The sequence below is a fragment of the Nanorana parkeri genome, unplaced genomic scaffold, assembly GCF_000935625.1.
Source record: "Nanorana parkeri isolate BGI_ZX_2015 unplaced genomic scaffold, ASM93562v1 scaffold216, whole genome shotgun sequence".
In the NCBI taxonomy this organism is placed as follows: Eukaryota; Metazoa; Chordata; class Amphibia; order Anura; family Dicroglossidae; genus Nanorana; species Nanorana parkeri.
The window spans coordinates 1358422-1383798 of record NW_017306484.1 but is presented as its reverse complement, the minus strand read 5'-3'; the positions used below and the strand labels follow the sequence as shown (position 1 = coordinate 1383798).

Genomic DNA, 25377 nt, shown 5'->3' with positions numbered 1-25377 from the left:
GAGCAACATTCAAGTCATTCTGAATTGAGAAATCTAGTTGGATGACCATCAAAAGTCTTCAAGAAAAACACAGCAGGTCCAGTTGCTTTGATTTAGTTATTACAGACATTTTACTTTGTGTTTGGCTTGGCGGTCCTCTGCATTCAGTACCTTTCGAGTCACTGACCTGAAGCAAGCATGCAGCAAGTGAAGCCAGAACTCTTGTACTACATGATTGCTCCCAGCCACTGATTCCAAATCCCTTGAATCCAAAGGACCAGTCAGGTAGGATTCTCGGAAGGAGAACTCAGCTGCGGCAGCGTTTGCATTCGTCCTATGACACCAGACAGTGCCTGCGCCTTTAAGAGCTCATTTGCTATGCAGCAGTTGCGTCACGACACACATGTGTAAAAAAGATAAAACAGGAAGCACTCTGCTCGGTATACAGTGAGAGCATACCAAAGTGGCCCTGACACTTCCTCGTTATCTAAACCGCCTCCTCCTCCACTCACTGTATTGTTCCCCATTGCTAGAAACTTTTTTTTTTTGCAGCATCTCTTCTTTTTGTACTTTTTTATGCTTTTTTCTGCTGTTCCGTTCTTCTACGGCTGGATGCGGAATGAGGCGAGAGGGCATTTGACAGCGATGAAGTAGTTGTGGGCGTCTCGCGAGCAGAGATGAACGGAGGGAGCCTGGAAATTTGTGCAAGCAACTACCAAGTAAGTCGTGCACAGTGCACCTGCCACCAGAGCCTTTCGCTGCGGTTGAAACGTTCTAAAAAGGGTGTTACGGGGGCTCACGGGGAGAGAACTTCTGCTGGCTACAAACTCGACTTGTTATATCATTTTACACTCACTTACTCACTTTTATGAGTCTTGCAGCATTGACACCAACACAAAATATAACACATTCAAAAAGCAACTTTTTAGGGTTATTTAAACAGGGATTGGGGGGTCAGGGTATTGGATTAGGAGGGGGGTCAGGTTATTGGGTTAGATGGTGAGGGGGATGGGTGTCAAGGTATTGGGTTAGGGATTGGGGATCATTATGTTAAAGAAGGTGATGGGAGGAGGGTTAGGGTCATTTAAACAGGGAGTGGGGGTCCAGGTATTGCGTTAGGGGGCAGGGTCAGGGTATTGGGTTAGGTGGTGAAGGGGATGGGTGTCAGAGTATTCAGTTAGGTGGTGAAGAGGATGGGTGACAGCGTATTGGGTTAGGTGGAGAAGAGGATGGGTGACAGCGTATTGGGTTAGGTGGAGAAGAGGATGGGTGTCAGATTATTAGGTTAGGTGGTGAAGGGAATGGGAATCAGAGTATTGGGTTAGGTGGTGAAGCGTATGGGTGTCAGAGTATTGGGTTAGGTGGTGAAGAGGATGGGTGTCAGAGTATTGGGTTAGATGGAGAAGAGGATGGGTGTCAGAGTATTGAGTTAGGTGGAGAAGAGGATGGGTGTCAGAGTATTGGGTTAGGTGGTGAAGAGGATGGGTGTCAGACTATTAGGTCAGGTGGTGAAGGGGATGGGTGTCAGAGTATTGGGTTAGGTGGAGAAGAAGATGGGTGTCAGAGTATTAGATTAGGTGGTGAAGAGGATGGGAATCAGAGTATTGGGTTAGGTGGTGAAGAGGATGGATGTCAGGGTATTGGGTTAGGAGGCAGTTAGATGGGAAGAAGAGAAGAAAATGTATTTTAAAGTTCACCTAAAGGTCAATCTACTTGTGAAACTGAAAAACATAATTTTTGTAAATAACACATGGTAATTTAATACTGCACGCATCATGCTCAAAGTGAACCTGCACCTACACTGTTCAGATTAAACTATTTACATATTCTAAACAAGCAGTAAAAACGCTTTGTCCTCATTCACCTCTGTAGCTATAAGCATTGTGGAGATATACGCTGAGTGGCCAGATTATTATGACCACCTGACGTTTGTAGGCAAATTAGCTATAATTTGGCGCTGAAGTTGCTAGAGGGCCAGACCATTATAAATAGGGAAGCAGGTTGTTTACCACGACAGTAGAAGGGATTTTATTCTGAAGATACGGGTAAACAACGCGATTTAACAGCCTTTGAACGTGGGATGATTGTTGGCGCTCGGAGCCATGGAGCGAGTATCAGCAAAACAGCAGAATTAGTTAAATGTTCAAGAGGGGCTCATTGTTAAAGTGTTTAAAGACTGGACTGTCAGCCGAAAATCTGGGTCTGAACGTGCGAATTGTGGCCGTCAGCGACTAGTCAATGTTAGGGCAGAACGGAGAGTGGCAAGACTAGTACAAGACAACAGAAGGGCAACAGTGTCAGATTCCTCGCATCACCTTTCAACATCTCGTGGAATCACGAGGCGGCCCAACGAAGTCATCTCGTGGAGTCATCTTGTGGCCCAACGCAGTACTGATGGGGTGGTCATAATAATCTGGCCACTCAGTGTATATTTTCAAAATTCACAACAGAGGCACTGAAATCACAGCTTTATTCTATGGAGAGCAGCACCTTGGCAGCCTGCCAGCGCTCTAATGTAAACACACAGCAGGTGTTTCTAAGTCTTTGTTGTAATCCTTGAGGATGAATGTCTTCACAGTACATGCAGCTAGATAGGTCAGGGATGTCTTGTTTTGAAGCTGCTAATTAAGAATATGTACTGTAAATACTTTAATTGTATAAATGTGGTAGGAACTCTTTCTCATGGATCCCTTAATAGGAGTAAAAACCAAACCAGGGTTGTAATCCTTCCCAAATCTATCCAAACCCCACCCCCCAAAAAAAAAACAACAGTTTTTGGCTTGACCTCCACTTTACGTTTTTATCGCACGGATGAGCTGAACTCATGTTCTTTTATTTTTATTGGGCGTCTAGGCTAGTTCACAAAGACTATCTCATGGGTTTTGTGTGTTCAATCACTGACAGCTTCTGGTTGGCATTGACTGTGAAGTCCTATATGGTGTCTATGGAGGAGAGCCAGTAAGGGAGCAGTGCCAGGTGGAGATAAAATGATGATTCATGAGAGATAAAGGATTGCGGTGACCGAAGAAATATTTCAGTGTTTTGATGAGAAAATGATTGCGAGATAACAGTTAAAATAACTCATGATAGGAATTCCACATCCCTGATCCCCCTCTACTGCCTGCTGCCCCGAGGCCGGGCCTCGGTGACCTTGTGGAAAATCCGGCCCTGGTGGGGTTCTTTCCTTTTTACTTCCACTACCCACTACAAGCAATAGGTGGGGCAGTGGCCAAGGTCTAGAGGGCTAAGAAAAGAGTTCCTTTTGTTGAAGAAATAGGAGCAGAATCACGGGACTATGACAAGTCCTATGCACATGTATTACCTATTTAGCCGACATTGCTCTTTAATTTTCACTGCCTTCTGAAATAAACTATAGTCCACAATGGGATGTTATCAATTAGGAGCCAAGGGTAAAGCCATTGAGGACTAAGCTACATGGGGGAATTGATAATCTCGTGCTATTGAGCGATTTAACAACTTGGTGGCGGTCACCTCATTAGACTAGAGCTACCTAAGAGATTTTTAGCTAGTCCATCACAAGGAATAGCAATTGGTCACTACACAGTTGGAACACATAGCTTCATATGGAGTAAGCTACGCATGTAGCATCTTGGGGCAATCAGCTGTACATGATTGGAGCATTGTGAGCTCATGGGGGCAGTGGTGTATTTTGGTTTTGTGCTGCCCTAGGCAAGACTAAACTCGGGCACCCCCTCAATCTAAAGAATACATTGCAGTCCCCAGCCTGCTTCTGGGACATCCCGCCATCAGATCACATGCTATGGCCAGCCCCGAGCCACCTGCTGCTTCTTCTCCACCTCCTGTACAAAGCCAGCCGGACCACAACTCACTGCCCCCCCCCCTCCACCAGGCAGCTCTCTAATTAGGCAACCACTCTTAGGGCCTTGCGGCAACACCTAGTTTGCCTCATTAGGCAGCCGCCGCTGCCTGATTCTGTTCCGCCCAGCCTCGGCCCACTGGGCAAGTACCCAGTATGCCCAAAGGCAAGTCGTGCTTAATTGGTTTGGGTTAGTGTTTTCTGCTGCCCCCCTGGAATGTGCCGCCCTAGGCAAATGCCTAGTTTGCCTTGTGTTAGATACACCCCTGCATGGGGGTCACTACCACATGCTATGTGCGTAGCTTACTCCATTGGAAGCCATTTCTTACATCCGTTTAGCATTCATTTGCTACTTCTAAGCCAGACTCACCCCTCTGGCTGAGATAATGCATGGTAAAACAAGCTTCTTATGGCATGCTACAGCAATGTATGATAGGGCGTGAACCACTATCTATGCGGTGTTGCTCGGTACCATTGACTTTGATACCTTATCAGTGCCGAAATCGCACGCTTCCATGCCAAGGTCTAATGACACTTGGACTTCAGTGCTAAAGAGGCTGATTGGGGTTTTCCAAGTCACATGTCAAAGTGTCTGTAAGTGTGTCTTGTTGTATGACTTGAGAGAGCCAATGTGATTGGTTGCTAGGGTCATCCCAAGCAGCTCTTCTTTAAGCTGCCCTCAAACTGTGCGCATCTCTAAAGCTAGTAAAGTAAAACTGCAATAAAACATAAATAGTATGAAAATCAGGTGAACCATGGACTTTTACAAAAGAGGAAGTGCTGCCTGCAAATGAGACGTAGACATATTCCAGTACAGCTACTTTGAATACTTAGCAGATTGTTCTTCCCTTGATGTGTAAACTTTGGAAGACTTCTGTATGAGCATCAGGAAACTAAAAATGTAAAACATGTTCGCCGACTTTTTCTGAAATTCCACTTTCTCTTGTCTTGAAGTGGCTTTCCCCGGTTTGTGTGATTTGTAAATTCTTCCTCATTGTTCCTGCGTAGTTAGTGGTTGCTGACTTTATTGACTTTTAAAAGTAATAGTGTTGTGCATGCAGGCAAACCATGACACCTATCATTGTATTTTCGAAGCAGAAAATGTTTATTCTGTGTGCCTCTCTGATGCTGGTTTCACTTAATTATTTTAGATTTTAGTTATATGTGGAACATGGTGGGTTGCCTCTGCCCAGGGTTTCTAATATGTCTCCAACAACAAGATCTCCTTGCCGTAATTTCCAACTCCGTTCCAGTCCACCTGAAGGTTATGGGTGTTCCTTGCAGCTTTCAGGACATCCTGATACATTTTCCACAATATTTTAGTTATATTTGGAGCATGGCGGGCTGTATCTGCCCATGTTTTTAAATATAACTTGGATACTCTAAGTTCAAGGTCTCCTTGCCGTAATTCCCAACTCTGCTCCTGTCCACCTGAAGATTTTGGGCGTTCCTGGCAACTTTCTTGGACACCCTGATACATTTCCCACAATATTTTACTTATGAGTATGTGGAGCATGGTGGGCTGCATCTGCCCATAATTTCTTATGTCTTGGATACTCCAACAATAAGATCTTCTTGCCATAATTCCCAACTCTGTTCCTGTCCACCTGATTTTGGGCGTTCCTGGCAACTTTCTTAGACATCCTGATACATTTCCCACAATATTTTAGTGATAGGATGTTGGGTTTCCTCTGCCCATGGTCTGTTATATGTCTTGGATACTCCAACAATAGATCTTCTTGCTGTAATTCCCAACTCTGTTCCTTTCCACTTGAAGGTTATGGGTGTTCCTGACAACTTTCTTGGACAACCTGATACATTTCCCACAATATTTTACTTATGAGTATGTGGAGCATGGTGGGCTGCATCTGCCCATAGCTTCTTATATGTCTTGGATACTCCAACAATAGGATCTTCTTGCTGTAATTCCCAACTCGTCTCCTGTCCACCTGAAGTTTAAGGGTGTTCCTGACAACTTTCTTGGACAACCTGATACATTTTCCACAATATTTTAGTTATATGATGTTGGGCTTCCTCTGCCCATGGTCTGTTATATGTCTTGGATACTCCAACAATAAGATCTTCTTGCTGTAATTCCCAACTCTGCTCCTGTCCACCTGATTTTGGGTGTTCCTGACAACTTTCTTGAACAACCTGATACATTTTCCACAATATTTTAGTTATAGGATGTTGGGTTCCCTCTGCCGATGGTCTCTTATATGTCTTGGATACTCCAACAATAGATCTTCTTGCCGTAATTCCCAACTCTGCTCCTGTCCACCTGAAGGTTATGGGTGTTCCTGCCAACTTTCTTAGACAACCTTATAGATTTCCCACAATATTTTACTTATGAGTATGTGGAGCATGGTGGGCTGCATCTGCCCATAGTTTCTTATATGTTTTAATGCTGTAATTCCCAACTCTGCTCCTATCTACCTAAAGGTTAAGGGTGTTCCTGACAACTTTCTTGGACAACCTGTTACATTTTACACAATATTTTAGTTATATGAGGATCATGTTGGGTTTCCTCTGCCCATGGCCTCTTATATGTCTTGCATACTCCAGCCGTAAGTTCTCTTTGCTGTTATTCCCAACTTTGTCTACCTGAAGGTTATGGATGTTCCTCACAAGTTTCTTGGACATCCTCCTAATACATTTTCCACGATATAAAAAAAATAAGGTATGAATAAATGTTTGGACACCTTCTCTCACCAATAATTCCGGAGAGAGATATACGAAGCTGTCAGGTGATTTAACCGGCCAGCATCTACTGCAAAATGTGGTGGACTACCCTTAATGGGTCAACTACCCTGATCTTGGGGCTAAGATCTGCTTTTATAGCTAAGATCTAACTGTCAATCATTTTCCTATTCAATGGAATTGACCTTATTGACCCCTGAGGTTCTCACCTTGACTGTAGTTATTTATGGTGTTTGGGTGGCAGGGCTTAGCTTTGCGTAGGGTTTAGCTTGCCTAACCCCCCCCCCCCCTCCTTCAATTACAGTGCCTAAAACAGGACTGCATGCTTCTGTCCTGTTTTAGGCACTGTAATTGCATCACAGCCTGATAGTAACCCATCTCGGCACTCCCACTCTCAGCCTAATTTCTGGTATTGTGGAGATTGTTCAAATTCAATACAAAATATGTAATTTTACTATCAATATTTATGGCTTTTTAATGCATATATTAGATATTTTAACATTTTATTTGTTAATCCTTCATATACGCCTTTGCAATGACTTTGCAAAGTACATACCTGAATGAGGAGTTGAGGAGTTAAGGGGTACGGGAAGTTGGCCCAACCCAAATAACCTGCAGACAATTATATTTCCTTTAAAACCAGCGCACCTTGTACCAAAACACATCTATTTTCTGTTTGCTTATCAACAACAACATTCCCTGACAGTGAAAGAGGAAGTTAATGGTTGTAGATGAGATGATACACACAGGCAGGAATGCATGGCCTTATCTCAAATTTTGCATAGTCAGTAGCGTCAGTGGTATTTTTAAACTACAACACACTGGGGGGGGATTTACTAAAACTAGAGCTCACAGAATCTGGAGCAGCTGTGCATAGTGACCAATCGGCTTCTATCTTCAGCTTGTTCAGTGAATCTTTGAAAATGAAAGATAGAAGCTGATTGGCTATGGCCATGCAAAGCTGCTCCAGATTCTGTCTGTTCCAGTCTTAAGCTGGCCACACACCTATAGATTATCTGCAGGATTTCTATGGTCAGATGGAAAAAGTGGAACAGATTCCTCCATCTACGCTACACTGTGTGGATGGAGGAATCTCGCGCTGGGCCAAGCTGCAGTATCTTGCTAGTCGGCCCAGCTGGCTCTCAAAATTAGGGATGCACCGATACCGAGTATTTGGGTGAGTACTCGTACTCACCCAAATGCTCCGATACCTAGCACAAGTACTTCCCGTGTCAGGAAGCCGGGCAGCTTGTCATTACACGCTGCCCGGTTTCCTTATTGGCCGGGAAACTGCTCCATGCTCTCTCGTCACTTGTGATGAGAGAGCATGGAGCCGACTTCCCGGCAAATCAGGAAGCCGGGTAGCGTGTAATGACGCGCTGTCCGGCTTCCCGATTGGTCAGAAAGCTAGCCAATCCGGAAGCCGGGTGCCGTGTAATGACGCAGCGCCCGGCATTCTCATTGGCCGGGAAGCCGGCGTCATGCTCCCTCATCTCATGAATCATAATATTAAGAAACTGACCTAAAATCATTAGTTTGTATTGCTTTAGAAAAAATGTGACCTGGTCCTTTAAGGAAAAGTATCGGTAATTGGTATCGGCAAGTACTTGATCAAAAGTATCGGTACTCGGTCTTAAAAAAATGGTATCGGTGCATCCCTACTCAAAATACCTGAATAATGCACGCAATCAGATTGTTCAGGTATTTTGACAGCCAGCGGGGCCCACTAGCAAGATACTTAAGCTTGGCCTAGCGAGGCATTCCTCCATTCTCACAGTTTAGCGTAGATGGAGGAATCTGTTGCACTTTTTCCGTCTGACCATAGAAAATCGGCAGATAATCTATAGGTGTATGTCCAACTTTAGTAAATTCCTATCACTATATTTATTCAATGATGACCCTTTATCACTCTAAAAGAGCCATTAGGGATAAGGTCTCAGATTCCTGACTTGGAGATCGCAGGAACTACCTGTCACCAGGTCCATTGCAATGAAGAAGCAGAAAGGACATCTGCCCCAAAGCACCCTGTTCAGCGATGCAGGTCCATTGACTTGCATTAGACGTGAGGTCGCCAAAGGACATTCTACAACTGAAGCGGAAAGAGGTGTGTGCTGCCCGCCACTTGACCGAGGATCAGGTGAGTAATACAACTTTATTTGACAAAACAAGCGCTTAACCCTTGCAGTGTGGGGGTAGCTGCTCTGTAAAGGTAAGTCTTTTAAACTCCCGGACTTCCTTAAGCTGGCCATACACCGTTAGAATTCTGTTCAAACATTCTTTCACATTTGTTCATCAGAACATTCGATCTTGCCATCATTCAGTCAAACTAATTTAGTTTGAAAGCCCTCCGGCTACTTGTATGGAAGCAGAAATGTATGAAATAGGTTTCTTTTGTGTCTAGAACATGCGCATTACAATATGCACAAAAATAATATTCACGCTTAGAATTTCATTCGTTCAGATAAAAATTGAGGACAAATTTTCATCCCGCTCCTTTGACTTTCCACGTTGCGAAGTCACTAAGAAAATGAACGTTCATTAGACCCCACTAACCATTAGAAAATCAAATGAATGTTCTGAAAGGGAAGATGATCCAAGAAAGGTTTACTGGCGTATGGCCAGCTATAGCCCTCTGATACTCGAGGAAGCCAAGGGAATTTACAGATACAAAAGTGTAAACATTATTTTCTAATTGAGATCAGAATTTAGAGACTTTCCCAGGTTTATGAGATCTTCCTGAATCTTGGTCAGCTGGTTATAAGTCTGGCAGGTTCCACCACCACCACCACGATTCATCAGCTATAGACCATGTGACCTAATACTGCCTAAAAAAGATTCAGAAGCCTATTCTAGCTGTATGTAAAAATACATTAAGGGCCCATTAACACCAGTTGCATTGGGTCTGCTCTGGCCATTTTCTCCAGCTCAGCCCTTATGCAAGAGAAGGCAATTTGCCATGTTTCAGGTGGGCTCAGTTCAAACCAACAGGATGCAATGGTGTGCGCTGAAAAAAGTAAGCTGTGCATGACTTTTTTTCAGCACTGTGCCCATAGAATTTAATGAAATGTCACTTGTGATCAGCACACCAGCACCGTGTCGGGCAACCCACACCAGCAGCCATGCGTTGTAGCGCACTTCAATAGCTTATTGCTGGGCTTCAGGAGCCAAGCAATGACAGCTCAGGGACAGGAAGTGATGCAATCTCCGTCGCTCCTGGTGCCATAGGATGGGAAGGGGATCGGTGAATTGGTGAATGTGGTCCAGTTAGACAAATAATTAAAAATATTAGTTCCCAGCATCTGTTTCTCCACTGGTCCTCTTCCGGGTTGAATGATGCCCTACATCATGCAACACACTTTCTGTGAGACCAGGGCGACAAGGACAAGCCCCCCCTGGGTTGGTCCTGGACTCATTGGAGAATTATGCAGAGTGTGGCGCCATGTCACTTCTTGGCAAAGTTTCTGCAGCATTCAGGATCTGTCCACCGCTGGAGCAAGAGGATGATGAAGAGGAGTTGTAGTGTTGTGTGATAAGACCAAAGTCCCATGGAATAAAGGTATGCTTAGAGATTTAAAGAGACCCCATCACCAATTTAAAAAATCTATAGAAAAAATCAAGTATATGAAATGCTTATGTGCAGCATTTTTTCCTTTTCATAGACAATTTTTTTATTCACCTGCAATGTGCCTTTAAACTGGCTAGAAAATATGACTGTTGCTGGAAGAGTCAATTCCCTAGCAAAGCCCGATCCCCCTCCATGCATGTCATAGCCCTCTACTCTTCTGGGGGTGTCTAAACACTCTCTGAGCTGGCCCAGCTCCTTCATCCCTCCCCTCACCACCCTACAAAATCTTTAATACAGCTACTGGGGGGAATACTATAGAGTGTCTCTTGAGTCTGCTGGGGCTGCTGACATCACATTCAAGATGGTGGCACTCAGCAGCAGTCTCAGGACTTTTAGATGTCTACCCAAGGGAGGCTTTTACAGGTAAATCACATACATCAAATAAGTTGAATTCACTCTTTTAGAAAAGAAGGGGTCGGCAGTGGTCTGAGAGAGGGGAGCCACAGACCTGGGCTTTAAATATTTGCCTGGATTTGAGTTTTGAAACATCCTGGCATGGGTGTCCCTAGCATAATCACCACCTGAGGTGGTTGATGGTCACATACCAAGGGGAAATTGGGGGAGGTGTCGGAGGCGGTGCTGTCGCCACATACCGGAGGGGGGGTGCGATCGTGGTGGTGGGGGTTTGTGTTGATGGGGTCCTGGTGGTGCACCGCCCAGCTCTGGCTGGCGTCCCGCACATCTCACTGACATCACTGGTGGCCAGGAGCTGGGTGGGATGCTGGCCAGAGCATCCCAGGTTGCTAAGAGCTGAGAGAAGAGATGGCCCTTACCCATCTCCCTGTCTGGCTCTAAGCAACTTGGGATGCCCTGGCCGGAAAGCCTGCCGCCCCACACGTGACCCAGAGAGATGCCACCTGAGGCAACAGCCTCAGGCTGCCTCATTATAGGAAGTCCCTGCATCCTGATGCAGAGAGATGATTAAATGGAGAGAGAGGTCTACCAGGGTTGCCTTCAAGACACAGACTACATTCTATAAACGGGCCAGACTAAATTAAGGCCTCTGTAGACCTCTCGTTGGCTCCTGTTTTCTAGATGACGGCAGACAGAATCCAGAATGCTGTTCTGCCAAAGTTTGCCCCCTTTGTACACGATCTGCTGTTTGTAGTAAATTTCACAGAGGATGCTTGAGGTTACAAACCATATCTATACAACACACAAGACGGCAAGCTCGTCAGGGGTGAGTTCTAAAAATAACCCAGCGCTGGTGCAACACGGGCCACAAATAGCCACAGTTATTCTCAAAAGTAGCCTCGGCATGACAGACTTAAAAAAAATCATACATAAAAGCAGAGTGTCCAATCAGTTGCACTTTTTAGGATCAGAAAGAATCTAAAGTGAACATTTTGGATACAGCAGAGAAGTGTTAGACCTCAAAAAGACTGAGAGTCTCACTTATAGCTCATTTGAAACTAACTGACTTATCCTAAGTGGAATGCCAGTCTGTAACCACTCAATACTGAAAAACACTAGTTACCCCCAGATGTGGTTTCAAGACCACTAGACCAAAAGTGACCACAACCCATCGCAACACCGCTCTGCCAAAAGGGTATCCAAAGGTGAATGACAAATATAGGGCCCCATAGGTAATTTTAATGGATGAGTCATAGATCTATTTGTTTTTTCAATTGTAGCAAAGCCTTGTGGTCTCCACCAGGATGTCCACTCCAAGGGCAGGTTCACACCATTTTCCAGACCAGATCTGGTCCGGAAAGTGGTGTAAACCTGCCCACAGTTCCAGTGCATTCCAGACCAGACCGAATGAGACATGCGGTATTTTTCTGGTCTAGTCTGATCTGGAACTGACTGCGCTGGTGTGAGCAGAGGCCAGAAATAGCATAGGGATACATTAGGATGCATTTTTGGTCTGGTAACAATCTGGTCTGGTCTGGAGATGATCTGGATGTGGTGTGAATGGGCCCCAAGTCCATATATTTAACCACAGTTCATCTCCTTTGGTACATTATAAAGTGTACAACAGAGGTGCTCCCATCGCTTCCAATATCACTCACTGCTCCTCCATTCTTTGTCCACAATGATAACTAACGGGGTTCCTATCATACATTTGACAAGAGCAACCACTCCTTACCACCCTTAGGATGTCCAAGGGGTGTCTATATCCTCGCTGGGGAGATTCGCCCTCTCTATTGTCACAGGCTGGAAAGTTATGGCGGATCCAAACCTCAGAACAGGAGGTGAGGGAAAATCTCCCAATGGCTACACATGTCCTGGTGGCAACTGTCTATGGCAGGGGTAGCCAAACTCCGGCCCTCCAGCTGTGGTGGAACTACAAATCCCATGAGGCATTGCAAGATTCTCACAGCCACAGACATGACTCCCGGAGAGAGATGCATCATGTGATTTGTAGTTTCATCGCAGTTTGGCTTCTTTCAGATGGGCATCAGGGTTTATTGCCCCCCCTAAAAAAGCAATCCACAGTGGATCACATTTCAGAGGCAGTTGAGTGGAATTTTGCTGGCATTCTGTAGAAAATACTACCCAAGTGGGGGGGGAGGGGGGGTTACATTGAAATATGGCGCCACAACCTTGTGCCAAGCTTCTCTGGTAAGCGGAATGTGGCTCGCTCTATATTTTGACTTGATGTCTCTAGGTCAGGCAATGAAGGGATATCTCCCCAATGGGACACCCTGATGGTGTTTGATGAATTTCCTTCAAAGGTTTTGTGTTTACATACACATTCATGGGAGAAGGGGACACTTATCTCCCTTGTCTTCCTTCAACAAGGTAAACATTTCGTCTAGTGTATGACAAAGGTATTGGCCAACAGCTTTTCAAAGTGACCCCGTTTGGCTGCAAAATAGCCGACCTGGCACCCTGACTACGAGGTTGTGAGGTAACTTCCTTCTCGGAGCCCAGTTGAGTAAAATGACTGCAATGCCGGGACTGCAGTTTCAACACTGCAGACTGACAGCAGGAATGAAGGAAGCGCTTCTCTGAATATTGTGGTGTTGTCATATTGCGTGGACAAACTAGTAGTACAGTAGCTGCAAATTAGGCTTAAAGCTGCTCCGACCTTCCCTTCAGTCTTGCACAGTTGTACCGGCTCCTCTCCTGGACTAAAATGGCTTCCTCTGATTTCACTGCACACTGCGAGCTTCTCACAATGGGGGGGATGTATCAAAACTGGAGCAGACAAAAACTGGAGCAGCTGTGCATGGCAACCAATCATCTTCTCTCTTCAATTTGCTCAGTTAAGATTTGAATATGAGAGAGATAAGCTGATTGGTTGCCATGCACAGCTGTTCCAGTTTTTGTCTGCTCCTGTTTTGATAAATTCCCTTCAATGTTCTCATTTCATGGCTGGCAGACTTCCAGGATCATCTAGCCTTTTTTCTCCCCACCCTGGCCGACCCTTTTATTCCTTGGATTTCAGTTCTTTCAGAGAGGCTCGGCATCACACATGGGCGTTATCTAGGGCACTCTGCTTGCATGCATGTGCAAATGCAGCCTGCTTAGGGACACCCACTCCTCCAGACTGGCACCCATTCAACAAGGCATTTTGATGTTTGCATAACTCCTCCCAAAAGCCAGCCCACTGTTTGCATTGGAGCTGAGGGTGTTCTATCAAAGTTTGTGACTGCGTTAGAATGTGTGACCGGTGACTTGGTCACACATTTTAACATAATCCCGCCCAGTTTTTCGGCGGTGGAATATGTGACCGGTCACGTGGTCACACATTTTAACGTAATCGTGCCCATTTTTTCCGGGGTTACAATATGTGACCGGCAAAAGGTGTAGAATTCCGAGCTTTCTCAGCTGTTCCAGGGTAGATCGGCATCGCAGATGGTATGTGCAGGAGAACCGATCTGCCCTGGAACAGCTGATCGGTCCTGAAATGTCACTTCTATCCGACTCTGTGAAATGTCAGATCGCACTCACAAAGTTGGATAAAAGTGAGATTTCAGGACCGATCAGCTGTTCCAGGGCAGATCGGTTCTCCTGCACATACCATCTGGGTTGCCAATCTGCCCTGGAACAGCTGGAATTCTTCACCTTTTGCCGGTCACATATTCCACCGCTGAAAAAGTGGGCGTGGTTACGTTAAAATGTGTGACCACGTGACCGGTCACACATTCCCCCGCTGAAAAACTGGGCGGGATTACGTTAGAATGTGTGACCACGTCACTGGTCACACATTCTAATGCAGTCACAAACTTTGATAGAACACCTGCCTAGGAGCACCCACTACTCCAGACTGACACCTATTCATCAAGGCATTTTGATGTTTGCATAACTCCTCCCAAGAGCCAGCCCACTGCTTGCATCGGGGCTGAGGGCCCTTGAAAGTCAGAATGAGGCAGGGTGCTGTGATGTTTCCAGAAAGCGGTGTTCAAAAAGCTGGAGTTCCACTTTCAAAATGTGGATGTCGCCTTACATTCAGTCCTGGTGGCAATGGTCAGAGGGACAGAGAGGGTAACTGTCCCCCTAACAGGGTTTCTAACGGTCACCGTTCAATCCCCCCCCCACCAAAAAAAACTAAAAAGAATACAAAAAGTTTTGACTTTACAAACACTTTAAGTGAAACTTCTTCTATAGCCGCGCCATGCTTTCGGTTTACACAGGTGCAGAGAGATGACCAATAAATAGAACAATACCCGGCTTGCCCTTTATTTTTCTTGTTATCATGCAGTAACATGCTAGCTAACCAGCCCGCCCGGCGCCAATAAAAACAACTGAACAGCAATGCGTTTGACAATAGGGTCATTACTCAATTTCCTCCTCCTTTTAAACTTTTTTTTTTTGCAAAGCTGAAGCCACCGTGCATGCACTCGTGGATGTGACATTTCAAAGGTTGAGTGCCGATGCCATTAACTTCAAAGAGCTAAGTAGGTCGTTGCTATTTTTGTAAACACACGGAGAGGTGATGGATCATCGCTAGATTTTTTGGGTGCATTCGGTGCCTTTTGACCACTTTCGGACTTGTGTGCATGGGTGCTGCCGCCAGACCCGGTTTTCAATCAATGCATAGAGATGTCTATGGGACCCAAACCGCGCGACAACCGCCTGAAAATCGCTCCTGCACCTTTTCGCGCGACAGGCCATTTAGTCCGAGCGACCAACCGCAAAGGAGTGAACAGACCTTGCTTTTTTTCGCCCCGCTTTCCTGTATTTGATTATTTGTGTACTGTCACTTAAAAATTGTTTTTTAATTTATTTTAATTTATATATATTTTATATTTATTTTATCTCCCTTTCTATATTAAAATTTGCATAAAAAAGAGGCAAATTTGTGGCAAATTTGTGGCACACTAATTTGTGGCACCGCAAACTAAACTGGTGCTCCATTTGGAGTCCACTGTAGACAGGTGGAGACCCGGGAACTTGCTGGCTTTTGGTCGGAGTCTCCGGCTAATCAACATGATCTCTGAAGCTCCGGCATAGCAGCTGGAAAGCTCCAGTCCCGCCATTGGCTGGGAGAAGTGATGTCATCATGGAACAGAGCCATGTATACATTCTAGAGGTGGAAGCTGAATGTGGGAGGGAGTTGGGTTATGCTCAGGATGGTAACTTTGCATGATTGGTTTTATTGCGCAACCAATAAGGTCCCCACTCCCATCTCTATAATCTCCATTTTCCAAGTGATTTCCTCTAGTATGCTAATATTTTTTCAAAAGCAAAATATCGATGTAGTTTATCCAAGAAGTTGACGAATCCCATTTCTGCCCGCACTAGTCACAGTGTACCCACACAGCAACAAGCCGCGATTCATCGACGATGTAGCAACTGATGTCGGTTGGTCATCTGGATCCATTTTTCATAGTGCAGACTGTGTAGCTGCCCTAGGGCCCTCTGAAATGAAGGGGTCAATGCTAACCAGATATTGGTCACATGGCTGTTGAGACTCCTCCCACTCTCCCAGTAGGCTTGGACATTGCTCACTTCTATCTAGCTGATTGACTGCAAGCACCCTTTGGCCAACATGTTCCTTCGGCAAAAGTCAATCTATCGACCACCTTCAGCTGATGGAATAGGGTCACCAATGGAGCAAATTTTGCTCCATTCCTACTGAATCAGCTGAGATTTTCTCCATTTGTACCCGGCTTAAGTCCCCTTACTTGGCGGGATGCTGAATAGAGATTTGGTCTTGCATGGGGGCCCCTTTCGTGACTCAGCGCACTTCATGTTTGAGACTGGAAATAGACAGCAGTGGACGAAAGCTAAGGGCCATGACGAGCAAAGCGTGGTCAACCACATCTCAGTGTGTCGTAGGATGACGGAAAGCTGATTTCTGATTGGGTGCTGAGCTGCTGCCCACTGAGCATTGCCGTGTGCCTTACTGAGCAAGCCGGCGCGTGGCACGTAGAGTCCATCTGACGACAGGGAAGGGAGGTCGCAGCAGAATGTGCAGCACGAGGAAGGAAGTGGACGCAGTGGAGCAGAAAGCTGAGCGGCGGGGTGGGGGCAGAGGAGAATCATAGAGACCAAAAAAAAGCAGAAGCAAAGAAACAACAAGGAAGAAGCTCGGAGCTTTCTCCATGTGTCTGTGGTGACAGAGCGAACCGAGCTCACCTGCCAAAGCCGCTGCTACAAGATGGTGGTGAGTGAAGGGGGGCGAGGGGGAGGGGGGCGATGGCCGGTACTCTTCCTGGGCTTTACACCAGGCTAGGGCAGCGTCTGGCTCTTTCTTTTGCAACCAGCTGACCTCTATGGAAGGGGGAAATACACAAAAGTCAGCAGACAGACACTCTAATTCTATCTGTTCCAGGTTCTAGCATGCACAGGAAATGAGACGGCAAAGCACTAGAGGCATAAGATGAATGCTAGGATCAGAATTAAAGCTGAACTTCGGGATGAGCAAATAGTGTCCCCATACAAGAGTCATGTGAATCCTAACTGGAATCTTGGTGAGCTTTGTGTATTTCTTCCAGATCGGTGCAGTAATCCAATGTGACTTTACTTCCTGTAATAAAGACCGGTTACTCTCTCTCCTTGTCCAGTGTGACTGGTCTTCTCTCCGCTCCCTACTGTAATAAAGACCGGTCACTGCCTCTCTCTCTCCTTGTGCAGGGTGACTGGTCTAGTCTTCGCCCCTCCTGTCATTTTTTAGCAGGTAATGGGTGGTGCCTGCTGCCAATCATGAAGGCTCAGCATCACATGTAGGTATTACCTAGCGTGGTCTGGATGCAAATGTAGTCTGCCTGGGTATGCCCCCTGCTCCAGACTGGCATCCGCCATCAAGGCATTTTGATATTTGCATAACTCCTCCCAAGATATCCAGCCCACTGCTTGCATCAGGGTTGAGAGCTCTTGACAGTACTGAGGCAGGGTGCTGTGATGTTTTCAGGAAGCTATGTGCAGCACCTTGCCGGCCTCTCCCACCAGCCATGATCTGCACGCGTTGCACAGCAAAAGCATGGAGACACAGTGATGATGTTACTGGGTCTACAATAGGGAATCTCATTAGCATGTTGATGAGGAGGGAGGGGAGGAGCCAGTAAAGGTAACATTTAATCAGAATAAACTTCATTTTTAAAACATCCATTAACATACATAAGATCTTCCTGCTGTATGGAGGGCGGCTGCTATCCCTATCATTTTACTTATGCAGGTCACATGACTGAAGGCGCCTCTGTAGCTTGAGCCTTGACCAGGGAGCTGACAATCCGAATCAGTACTGCAGGCCCAGCTGGGGACAAGTATATTTCTGTTGAAGTTAATATGCTCGCAGCTAAGGGAACTTGGTTTATTGCAAAACGAACAATGAGGCCGAGGTGACACACGCCGCCTGTGTAGCGTAAGAAGGTAGACTTGCTGAAAAAGGAAGTGCGCCTGTTTTTGGTTAACGAATCTAAAGGGATTCAACTTCGATTTTGGTTTGATATTAAATTAAAGTAGAGGTAAACCCTAACTGGATGGTAAGCAATTGCAATGTGTATCTGTAATACTATTTTCACAATTTTTATCATCCTTTATGCTGCTGATCGCTTCCAGCTTCTTTGGATCCACTTCCTGTCTATATTCACTCACTCCAGTGGCTGCTGCATATCCTTGCTCAAGGCAAGCTTCCTGTTGGTGACGGCAACAGAACATACCTGTGTAATAAGAGTCTCCTACATTGTCCACTGGAAGGTCTATAGGACGGGCTGGCAACGCAGGAGCATAAGGCGACAGGGGCAGAGTGTTGTCACCTTTTAACAGGAAGTGGCTGAACAAGGACCTCTATGACAGGATCACCAGGTATTTGAAAGGATTAAAAATTACTTTTCAAATGAGATTTTAGTGTTTGGGTTTGCATCTACTTTAATTAACTCTTGGGACACTCAATGGCAGGAGCCAAATCGTGCAAGATACATCTTTACTTGCTATTAGGGATGGCATGTCATTTACATAATATGGCCATGTAGCCATATAAGGTCATTGATGTAACGGCACTCTGCCCCATTGCTTATATCAAAGTTGCGGGTGGGAAATTCCCCTTCTGCAACTGATTGGGCAGCACGGAAGGAGCTCCTTTCATGTTTGGTAGGCGCTCCTTTCATGTTTGGTAGGCGCTCCGTTCATGTTCAGGAGGAGCTCCTTCCATGTTCAGGGGAAGCTCCCTCCATGTTCAGGAGGAGCTCCTTCCCTGTTTGAGAGGAGCTCCTTCCATGTTCAGGAAAACCTCCTTCCAAATTTAGGAGGAGCTCCTTCCATGGTCAGAAGGAGCTTCCTCCATGTTCAGGGGGGCTCATGTTCAGACCAGGTTCAGTCTGAACCCAAGATCGTCCCTACTTGCTATCAGCCACTGTCACTGGACCTTTAACAGTGTTTTCATCTATCCATCTATTTCATCTTCCATATTCAGGAGGAGATCCTTCCCTGTTCAAAAGTAGCTCCTTCCATGTTCAGGAGAAGTTCCTTCCATGTTCAGGAGGAGCTCCTTTCCTGTTCGAGAGGAGCTTCTATCGTGTTCCCTGTTCCAGAGGAGCTCTTTCCATGTTCAGGAGAAGCTTTTTCCAAGTTCGGGAGGAGCGCCGGGGAGGAACTCCTTTCGTGTTCAGGGAGGAGCTCCTTCCATGTTTGGAGGAGCTCATGTTTGGACCAGGTTCGATCTTAACCCAAGATCATCATTACTTGCTATGAGCCACTGACACTGGACCTTTTACAATGTTTTCATCTATCCATCTATTTCATCTTCCATGTTCAGGAGGAGCTCCTTCCCTGTTTGAGAGATGCTCCTTCCACGTTCAGGAGAAACTCCTTCCATGTTCAGAAAGAGCTCTTTCCCTGTTCGAGAGGAGCTCCTTCCATGTTCAGGGGAAGCTCCATTCCATGTTTAGGAGAAGCTCCTTCCATGTTTAGGAGAAGCTCTTTCATGTTCAGGAGGAGTTCCTTTCCTATTCGACAGGAGCTCCTTCCATGTTCCCTGTTCGGGAGGAGCATCCCTACTTGCTACCAGTCACTGTTACTGGACCTTTAACAATGTTTTCATCTATTTCATTTTCCCTGTTCGAGAGGAGCTCTTTCCAGGTTCAGGGGAAGCTCCTTCCATGTTCGAGAGGAGTTCCTTCCATGTTTGGAAGAGATCCTTCCATGTTTGGAGGAGTTCACGTTTGGACCCGGTTTGATGTGAACCCAAGATCATCCCTACTTGCTATCAGCCACTGTCACTGGACCTTCAACAGTGTTTTCACCTATCCAGCATGTTTTTGGGTGGCCACCTCCAGCAGAGCAGTGTCTCATTTGCTTTCACTTCATAGAGTTTATCAGCAGGTCACCTCTGTCAGCGTTTTCAGCCATGTCCTCGAGTCACTTTTTTCGTTTTAGAATAACACATGCAAAAGAAGTAAATAGAGTCAAGGCTGCCGATAAGAACTGTGTAAATGTTTCTCCTTTGACGCTCTGCTTTGTCTGCCAGGATTGAGCTCTTAAAAAGGACTTTCTACTTTGTCTGCAGCTCTTAAAAAGAAATCATTTTTACCCAAAGCAAACAGTAGAAGACAATCAATAATTGTGGTGACTTCTGTTTAAAGTGACACCACCGCCGTGTATCCCGGGAGCTTGGAGGCGAGAGAGATTTGTGTACAGGGTGGATCCATATTTCTGTTGGGGAGATTTCCCTTCACTTGTCATCTCGGAGAAGCAACAGGAAATCTCCCTAAAGTGAGGGGAATTCTCCTCTTACACAGTTGTCACCAGAACTGATGTCTCCATCAGTTGGACAACAAATCTCCTCTTGTGGTGGCAGCTCAAGAATTTGGAATTTCTCCTCACTTTTAGTTCCAGTGACAATGGTCAACGGGGACAAACTTAACACTTAAAACCTGATAGAGGGTCTAAACCCTTCCTACGTAACAATTTGGTTCGGATATTTCGTTATTTCGGGATTCTGATCCGAAATTCAATTCGCTTCGGGTTTCGGATTCGGACGAAATCCGAATTTTACTTAGTTTTGGATGAGTTTACAAATATTCGTTAAGACTACCACAGAAAACCATATACAGATATTAATACTAAAGCTGAATGTCCCAGACCCGAATGGCATTGGGGATCTGAATTTCCGAACTGCATACAGGAGCTGGGAGCCATATACATATATTACTAAAGCTGAGGCTCCCAGACCCCAATGGCATTCGGGTCTGGGAGCCATATACATATATTACTAAAGCTGAGGCTCCCAGACCCCAATGGCATTCGGGAGCTCCTGTATGCAGTTTGGAAATTCGGATCCCCAATGCCATTCAGGTCTGGGAGCCTCAGCTTTAGTATTATATGTATAGACTGTATATGGCTCCCATGTTCCCGTAACAAAGATTCGTGTTCAGACCCATTTGGATGCATTAAACCGAAAAACACATGTGATTGGCCAGAAAAGTTAACATGTCCGATTCAGTTTTGTTTTTTACCGAAATTCGGACGGGATCCGAAATTCGTAAACGGAAATTTGGATTCGGAACATTGGGATGTGTCTGAATTTCGAAAAAGTTGCACGGATTTTGATTTAGAATGAAACGAATGGCACAGGTCTACTTCCTACGCTATCCAGATCTAAAACGAGAAGTCTTGTAAAGGGGGCAGTAGTCCTGCTGACCACCAGGGATTTCCCTTACTTTGGAGGGATTTCCTCTAGCTTCCTGTTGTGGTTATTGGACAGGAAGTGAAGGGAAATCTCCCCAATGGGGAACAGAGGGCAACAAAAGAAGTTGACAAGGGTTATAACCCTCCCTTACTCCATCATTAGTCTATCCAAAACTTAAAAACTAAAAAAAAAAAAAAAGGTTTTGGCTTCAGTTCTACTGAACTCATGCAAATCCTCCGCCATTCATGAAACAAAGAGCTACTCATTGCAGCCATTGGGACTGGCCTTGCTGAATAATAACATTGTACATCATGGGAGGCTCTGAGCAGAGACAAACAGATACATCTCTACTCATATTCATTTTCTCTATTCCAGCTAGACCAGTGGGAGCCAAAGGTCAGCCCTCCTGTGGCTGGCAGAGTCCTGCAATGCCTTATGGGATTTGGAGTTCCGCCACCGCTGGAGGGCCGAAGTTTGGCTACTCCTGAACTAGACCCCTGATGACTCCTAGCTGTTAAACCTGAACCCCAGGCAGATAGAAATATTACAAATCAGTGCAGCTCTGTATTCATTATGTCATTAAAAGCATTTTAAATACGAGCAAGTACCAAAAGTTGACTTGGTATCAGCCCCTTGCAGTCTATGGACAGCAGAGCTCAGACTGGAGGGGGAAAAAGCAGCAGAAGGAGACAGCTAGGTGTGCTGCAGTGCAAGGAACATTATAGGAGGAGAGGGCAGAGTGACAGATGAGTTCATCAGTCTGCTGCTTCTCCTTTCACTGTCAGTCACAAATGTCGTTTGCATTGAACTACTCCACTAGATGGCGCTGTGGATCATATGAATTTCCTATGCGTATAGCTGGTCAAATGCCATTTGCGCTGAACTACTGCCACTAGCTGGCGCCGTGGATCATAGGAACTTCCTATGCGTATAGCTGGACAAATGCGTCACACTGAACTACTGCCACTAGCTGGCGCCGTGGATCATAGGAATTTCCTATGCGTATAGCTGGACAAATGCCGTTCGCGCTGAACTACTGCCACTAGATGGGACTGTGGATCATAGGAATTTCCTATGCGTATAGCTGGACAAATACCATTCGCGCTGAACTACTGCCACTAGTTGGTGCTGTGGATCATAGGAATTTCCTACGCTCCTCAGCGCCATCTGGTGGCAGAAGTGGTTCGCAAACGGCATTCACCCAGCTATGCACTGGTAAGAAGAGTTACAACTCAGCCCCATGACATGTCTCTTCTGAAATAAAGATCCGGCCTGCTCGCAATTTATATTTTTTTAAAGTTAGGTTGTGCTGTATCATTACAATAGATTCTGATTTCTCTGTTTATCCATTTATATAAACAATTTAAATGTTTCTAGTACCCAATTAAAGAGTGTAATAGGAGGGGGAACCCCTTGGTAGCCTAACTTTAGGTGCCAGGGGTCCTTGTCCTGGCACTGCTGACATCTAGTAGCCTAATGGTCATTGGATCGCGTCCTTTCACCAGACTCGCTGTACAAAGTTTTATATTGTCCCAAAAAACATTCTAGCTTTCCTTTATCGCAGGGGTGGGAACCTTTTTCCTGCCAAGGGCTATTTGGATATTTATAACATCATTCGCGGGTCATGCAAAATTATTAGGGATGCACCGATACCGATAATAGTATTGATAATGAGTATTTGGGCGAGTACTCGTCCAAATGCTCTGATACATACCCCCGATACCAGAACTTCCTGTCAGAGGGAGTTCCCTCTCTGACCGCAAGTGCCGAGGAAGCATGCAGTCAGCTTCCTTTCCAATGAGGAAGTCGGGCGGTGGGTTATGACCCGCCTCCTGGCTTCCTAATTGGATAGGAAGCCAGCTTCACAGTTCTTCGTCCCTGTGTGTGATCTTTGTGAATTGAGATCAAAGTCCATAAAATGTGACCATTTCTAATCACCCTCTTTTTTTTTTTCTTTCTGCACAGCGGTTTTAGAAAGGTGAACGGCGGTCTGCTGGGACGGTTTACAGACGATGGCTCGTAGGAGCATTTCCGATTACCGTGCTCTCGAGGAGTACGAGAGGAGCCACATCAAGAGGACCCTCGAACTGGGCACCGTGATGACGGTATTTAACTACAAGAAGTCTCAGCCGGAGCGGAGGACCATCCAGGTCATAATGGAGACTTTCCAGGTGGCGTGGAGTAAGACGGCGGATAAGATTGAAGGATTCTGTAAGTACTCTTCTATACTTCTAGACCCTTGGTTCTCAACTGGTGGGTCGTGACGCAAAAGTGGGTCGCGACCCCATGTTCAGTGGGTTGCCGCGTGCCATTTTTCTAGGTGAAAAGCTCGTCAGCCTCCCCCTAGCGCATAGAGAGTCTAGTGTGGGCTCTGCAGGGTCACCCTCAGGTGGGCTCTGCAAGTGGCATAACTAGAAATCACAGGGCCCCATACAACATTTTGCTATGGGGCCCTGTGATTTCTAGTTACGCCCCTGGAAATAGGGTTGCCACCTTTGCTTCAAGCGAAACCCGAACACTCTAGCGACACGCAGACATATTTTTTGGGGAGATGGAGTCATGGCTTATTCAAATGTAAATATCACAGTTGAGACTATTTTCAGTAAGGGGCAGTAGCCCCTATCATAATTTTGGTTGCCCCTGTCTACCTGACATCTTGTGTCCGGGTTCCTGGTGCCATGAAACCTGGACACAGAATTCAAAAAGCCGAACTGTCTGGGTGAATCCTGGACAGGTGGCAACCCTACCTGGAAATCCTGATACAATATGAAAAAAAAAATCAATACAATATGATAGATTTAAAGTGAATGTACACCCAGGTGACTGAGTTGATTGCTTTGAGGGAGATGTCTTTTCCTGCCGCTTCCTTTACTTTGGATTCCACCTGTTTGTCCTGTAAGTAAGGGGCTTCCTGTCCTAGGGCACGTGTGGCCGGATTGCGGCTGGTGGGCACGTGCCACCTAGATTTTTCACCCAACGCATGGTGAGGCGCTCCGGGGTTTATGACTGATATGGAGAAAAACAACTTTTTTGTTTTCTTCAATTCGAAAAAAGAAAAAGAAAAGGTGGGTTCCCTCTGAGGGGGGAGGGGGGGGGAGTGGGTTTCCCCCAAAAATCCATACCAGACTCTTATCTGGGGCATGCAGCCTGGCTGGCCAGAAAAGGAAAGGGCAGCGAATGTGAACCATACCTGGCCAGCCGCCATATGCCTCCCTGGCAAAGCACCAGGTCCCCATGTTGATGGGGGCAATCCAGATATCTCTGGCCTGCAGGTGGGGGAGCTTATCAGAACCTGGAAGCCCCCATTAAGGTGCCCAGCAATGTACATCCATTGTCAATCACGTCGTATGACGCCCACGCCAAAGGTGGTTCAGCTGCAACAGCTCCCAAACCGCTCTCCCCAACGCGTTCCCTTTAAGCGACTTAACTGACCGTTGTGTAAAATAAACTTCCCGCGTAGAAAGTATTCTGGAGATAAATATTCGATGTGACATCAGACAGAGCGAACGATTTCACTTCATCCAAAGCAACAAAACGAGGCCTCCTTCCAGCCGCGGTCACAAATCACTTTCAGGAGCCGGCCGCTCTCTGTACCATTCACAGCGAGAATACAATTTCAGCGCCGTGCAAGAGGTCATCGCGTTAAATTGCTTTTCCCTATCTCACATGAAAGAACGAAACGTTTTCATTTATTGACGAGATGATGGCGGAGCCGAGACAAGTTACTTAAATCCGACGACCCCTGACTCCCGGTCCAAAGAGATCGACTTGTCTCCGTTTAGAAGGACCGGGAATGGCTGCTGGTTTTCTTTTTCCTTTACCGCCGGCCGTCTTTTAAAGGCGAAGGACCGCTGCTTGACCGCCATCCAAAAGGTCCCTGAAGGCGGTGCCGATTAGATCTCTAAGGGCTCATTGACACGGGCGCGCACATGCGTTCGGCGCGCATGCAGAGACCTGCTCCCGTTAGGTACAGGCGGCTTCACACGGTGACACGCAGCACCCGTCCCTCACGGGAGCAAGTCTCTGCACGCCTTACGGAGGGGCACGCTGTGTGAATGAGCCCGTGAACATTGTGCAACTCGGGTGCATTTGCCATCTGTGGCCATTGACCCTCCTGGGTCTGCACATTGGCTGTGCCCATTATGAGGAGCTCCCATCATCCCTGCTGTGCCCATTATGAGGAGCTCCCATCATCCCTGCTGTGCCCATTATGAG

General features: G+C 46.1%; 1 protein-coding gene across 1 annotated transcript in view; it reads left to right on the top strand.

Annotated features, from left to right (window-relative positions):
* Positions 1 to 596: 596 nt before the first annotated feature.
* Positions 597 to 25377, top strand: part of PLCG2 (phospholipase C gamma 2) — a 100374-nt gene continuing 75593 nt past the window's right edge. Inside the window, exons 1-2 of the mRNA XM_018555893.1 lie at positions 597 to 698; positions 23128 to 23373. Coding sequence (XP_018411395.1) covers positions 23175 to 23373 — 199 coding nt within the window. The 5' untranslated portion in view covers positions 597 to 698; positions 23128 to 23174. The remainder of the gene's footprint in view (positions 699 to 23127; positions 23374 to 25377) is intronic.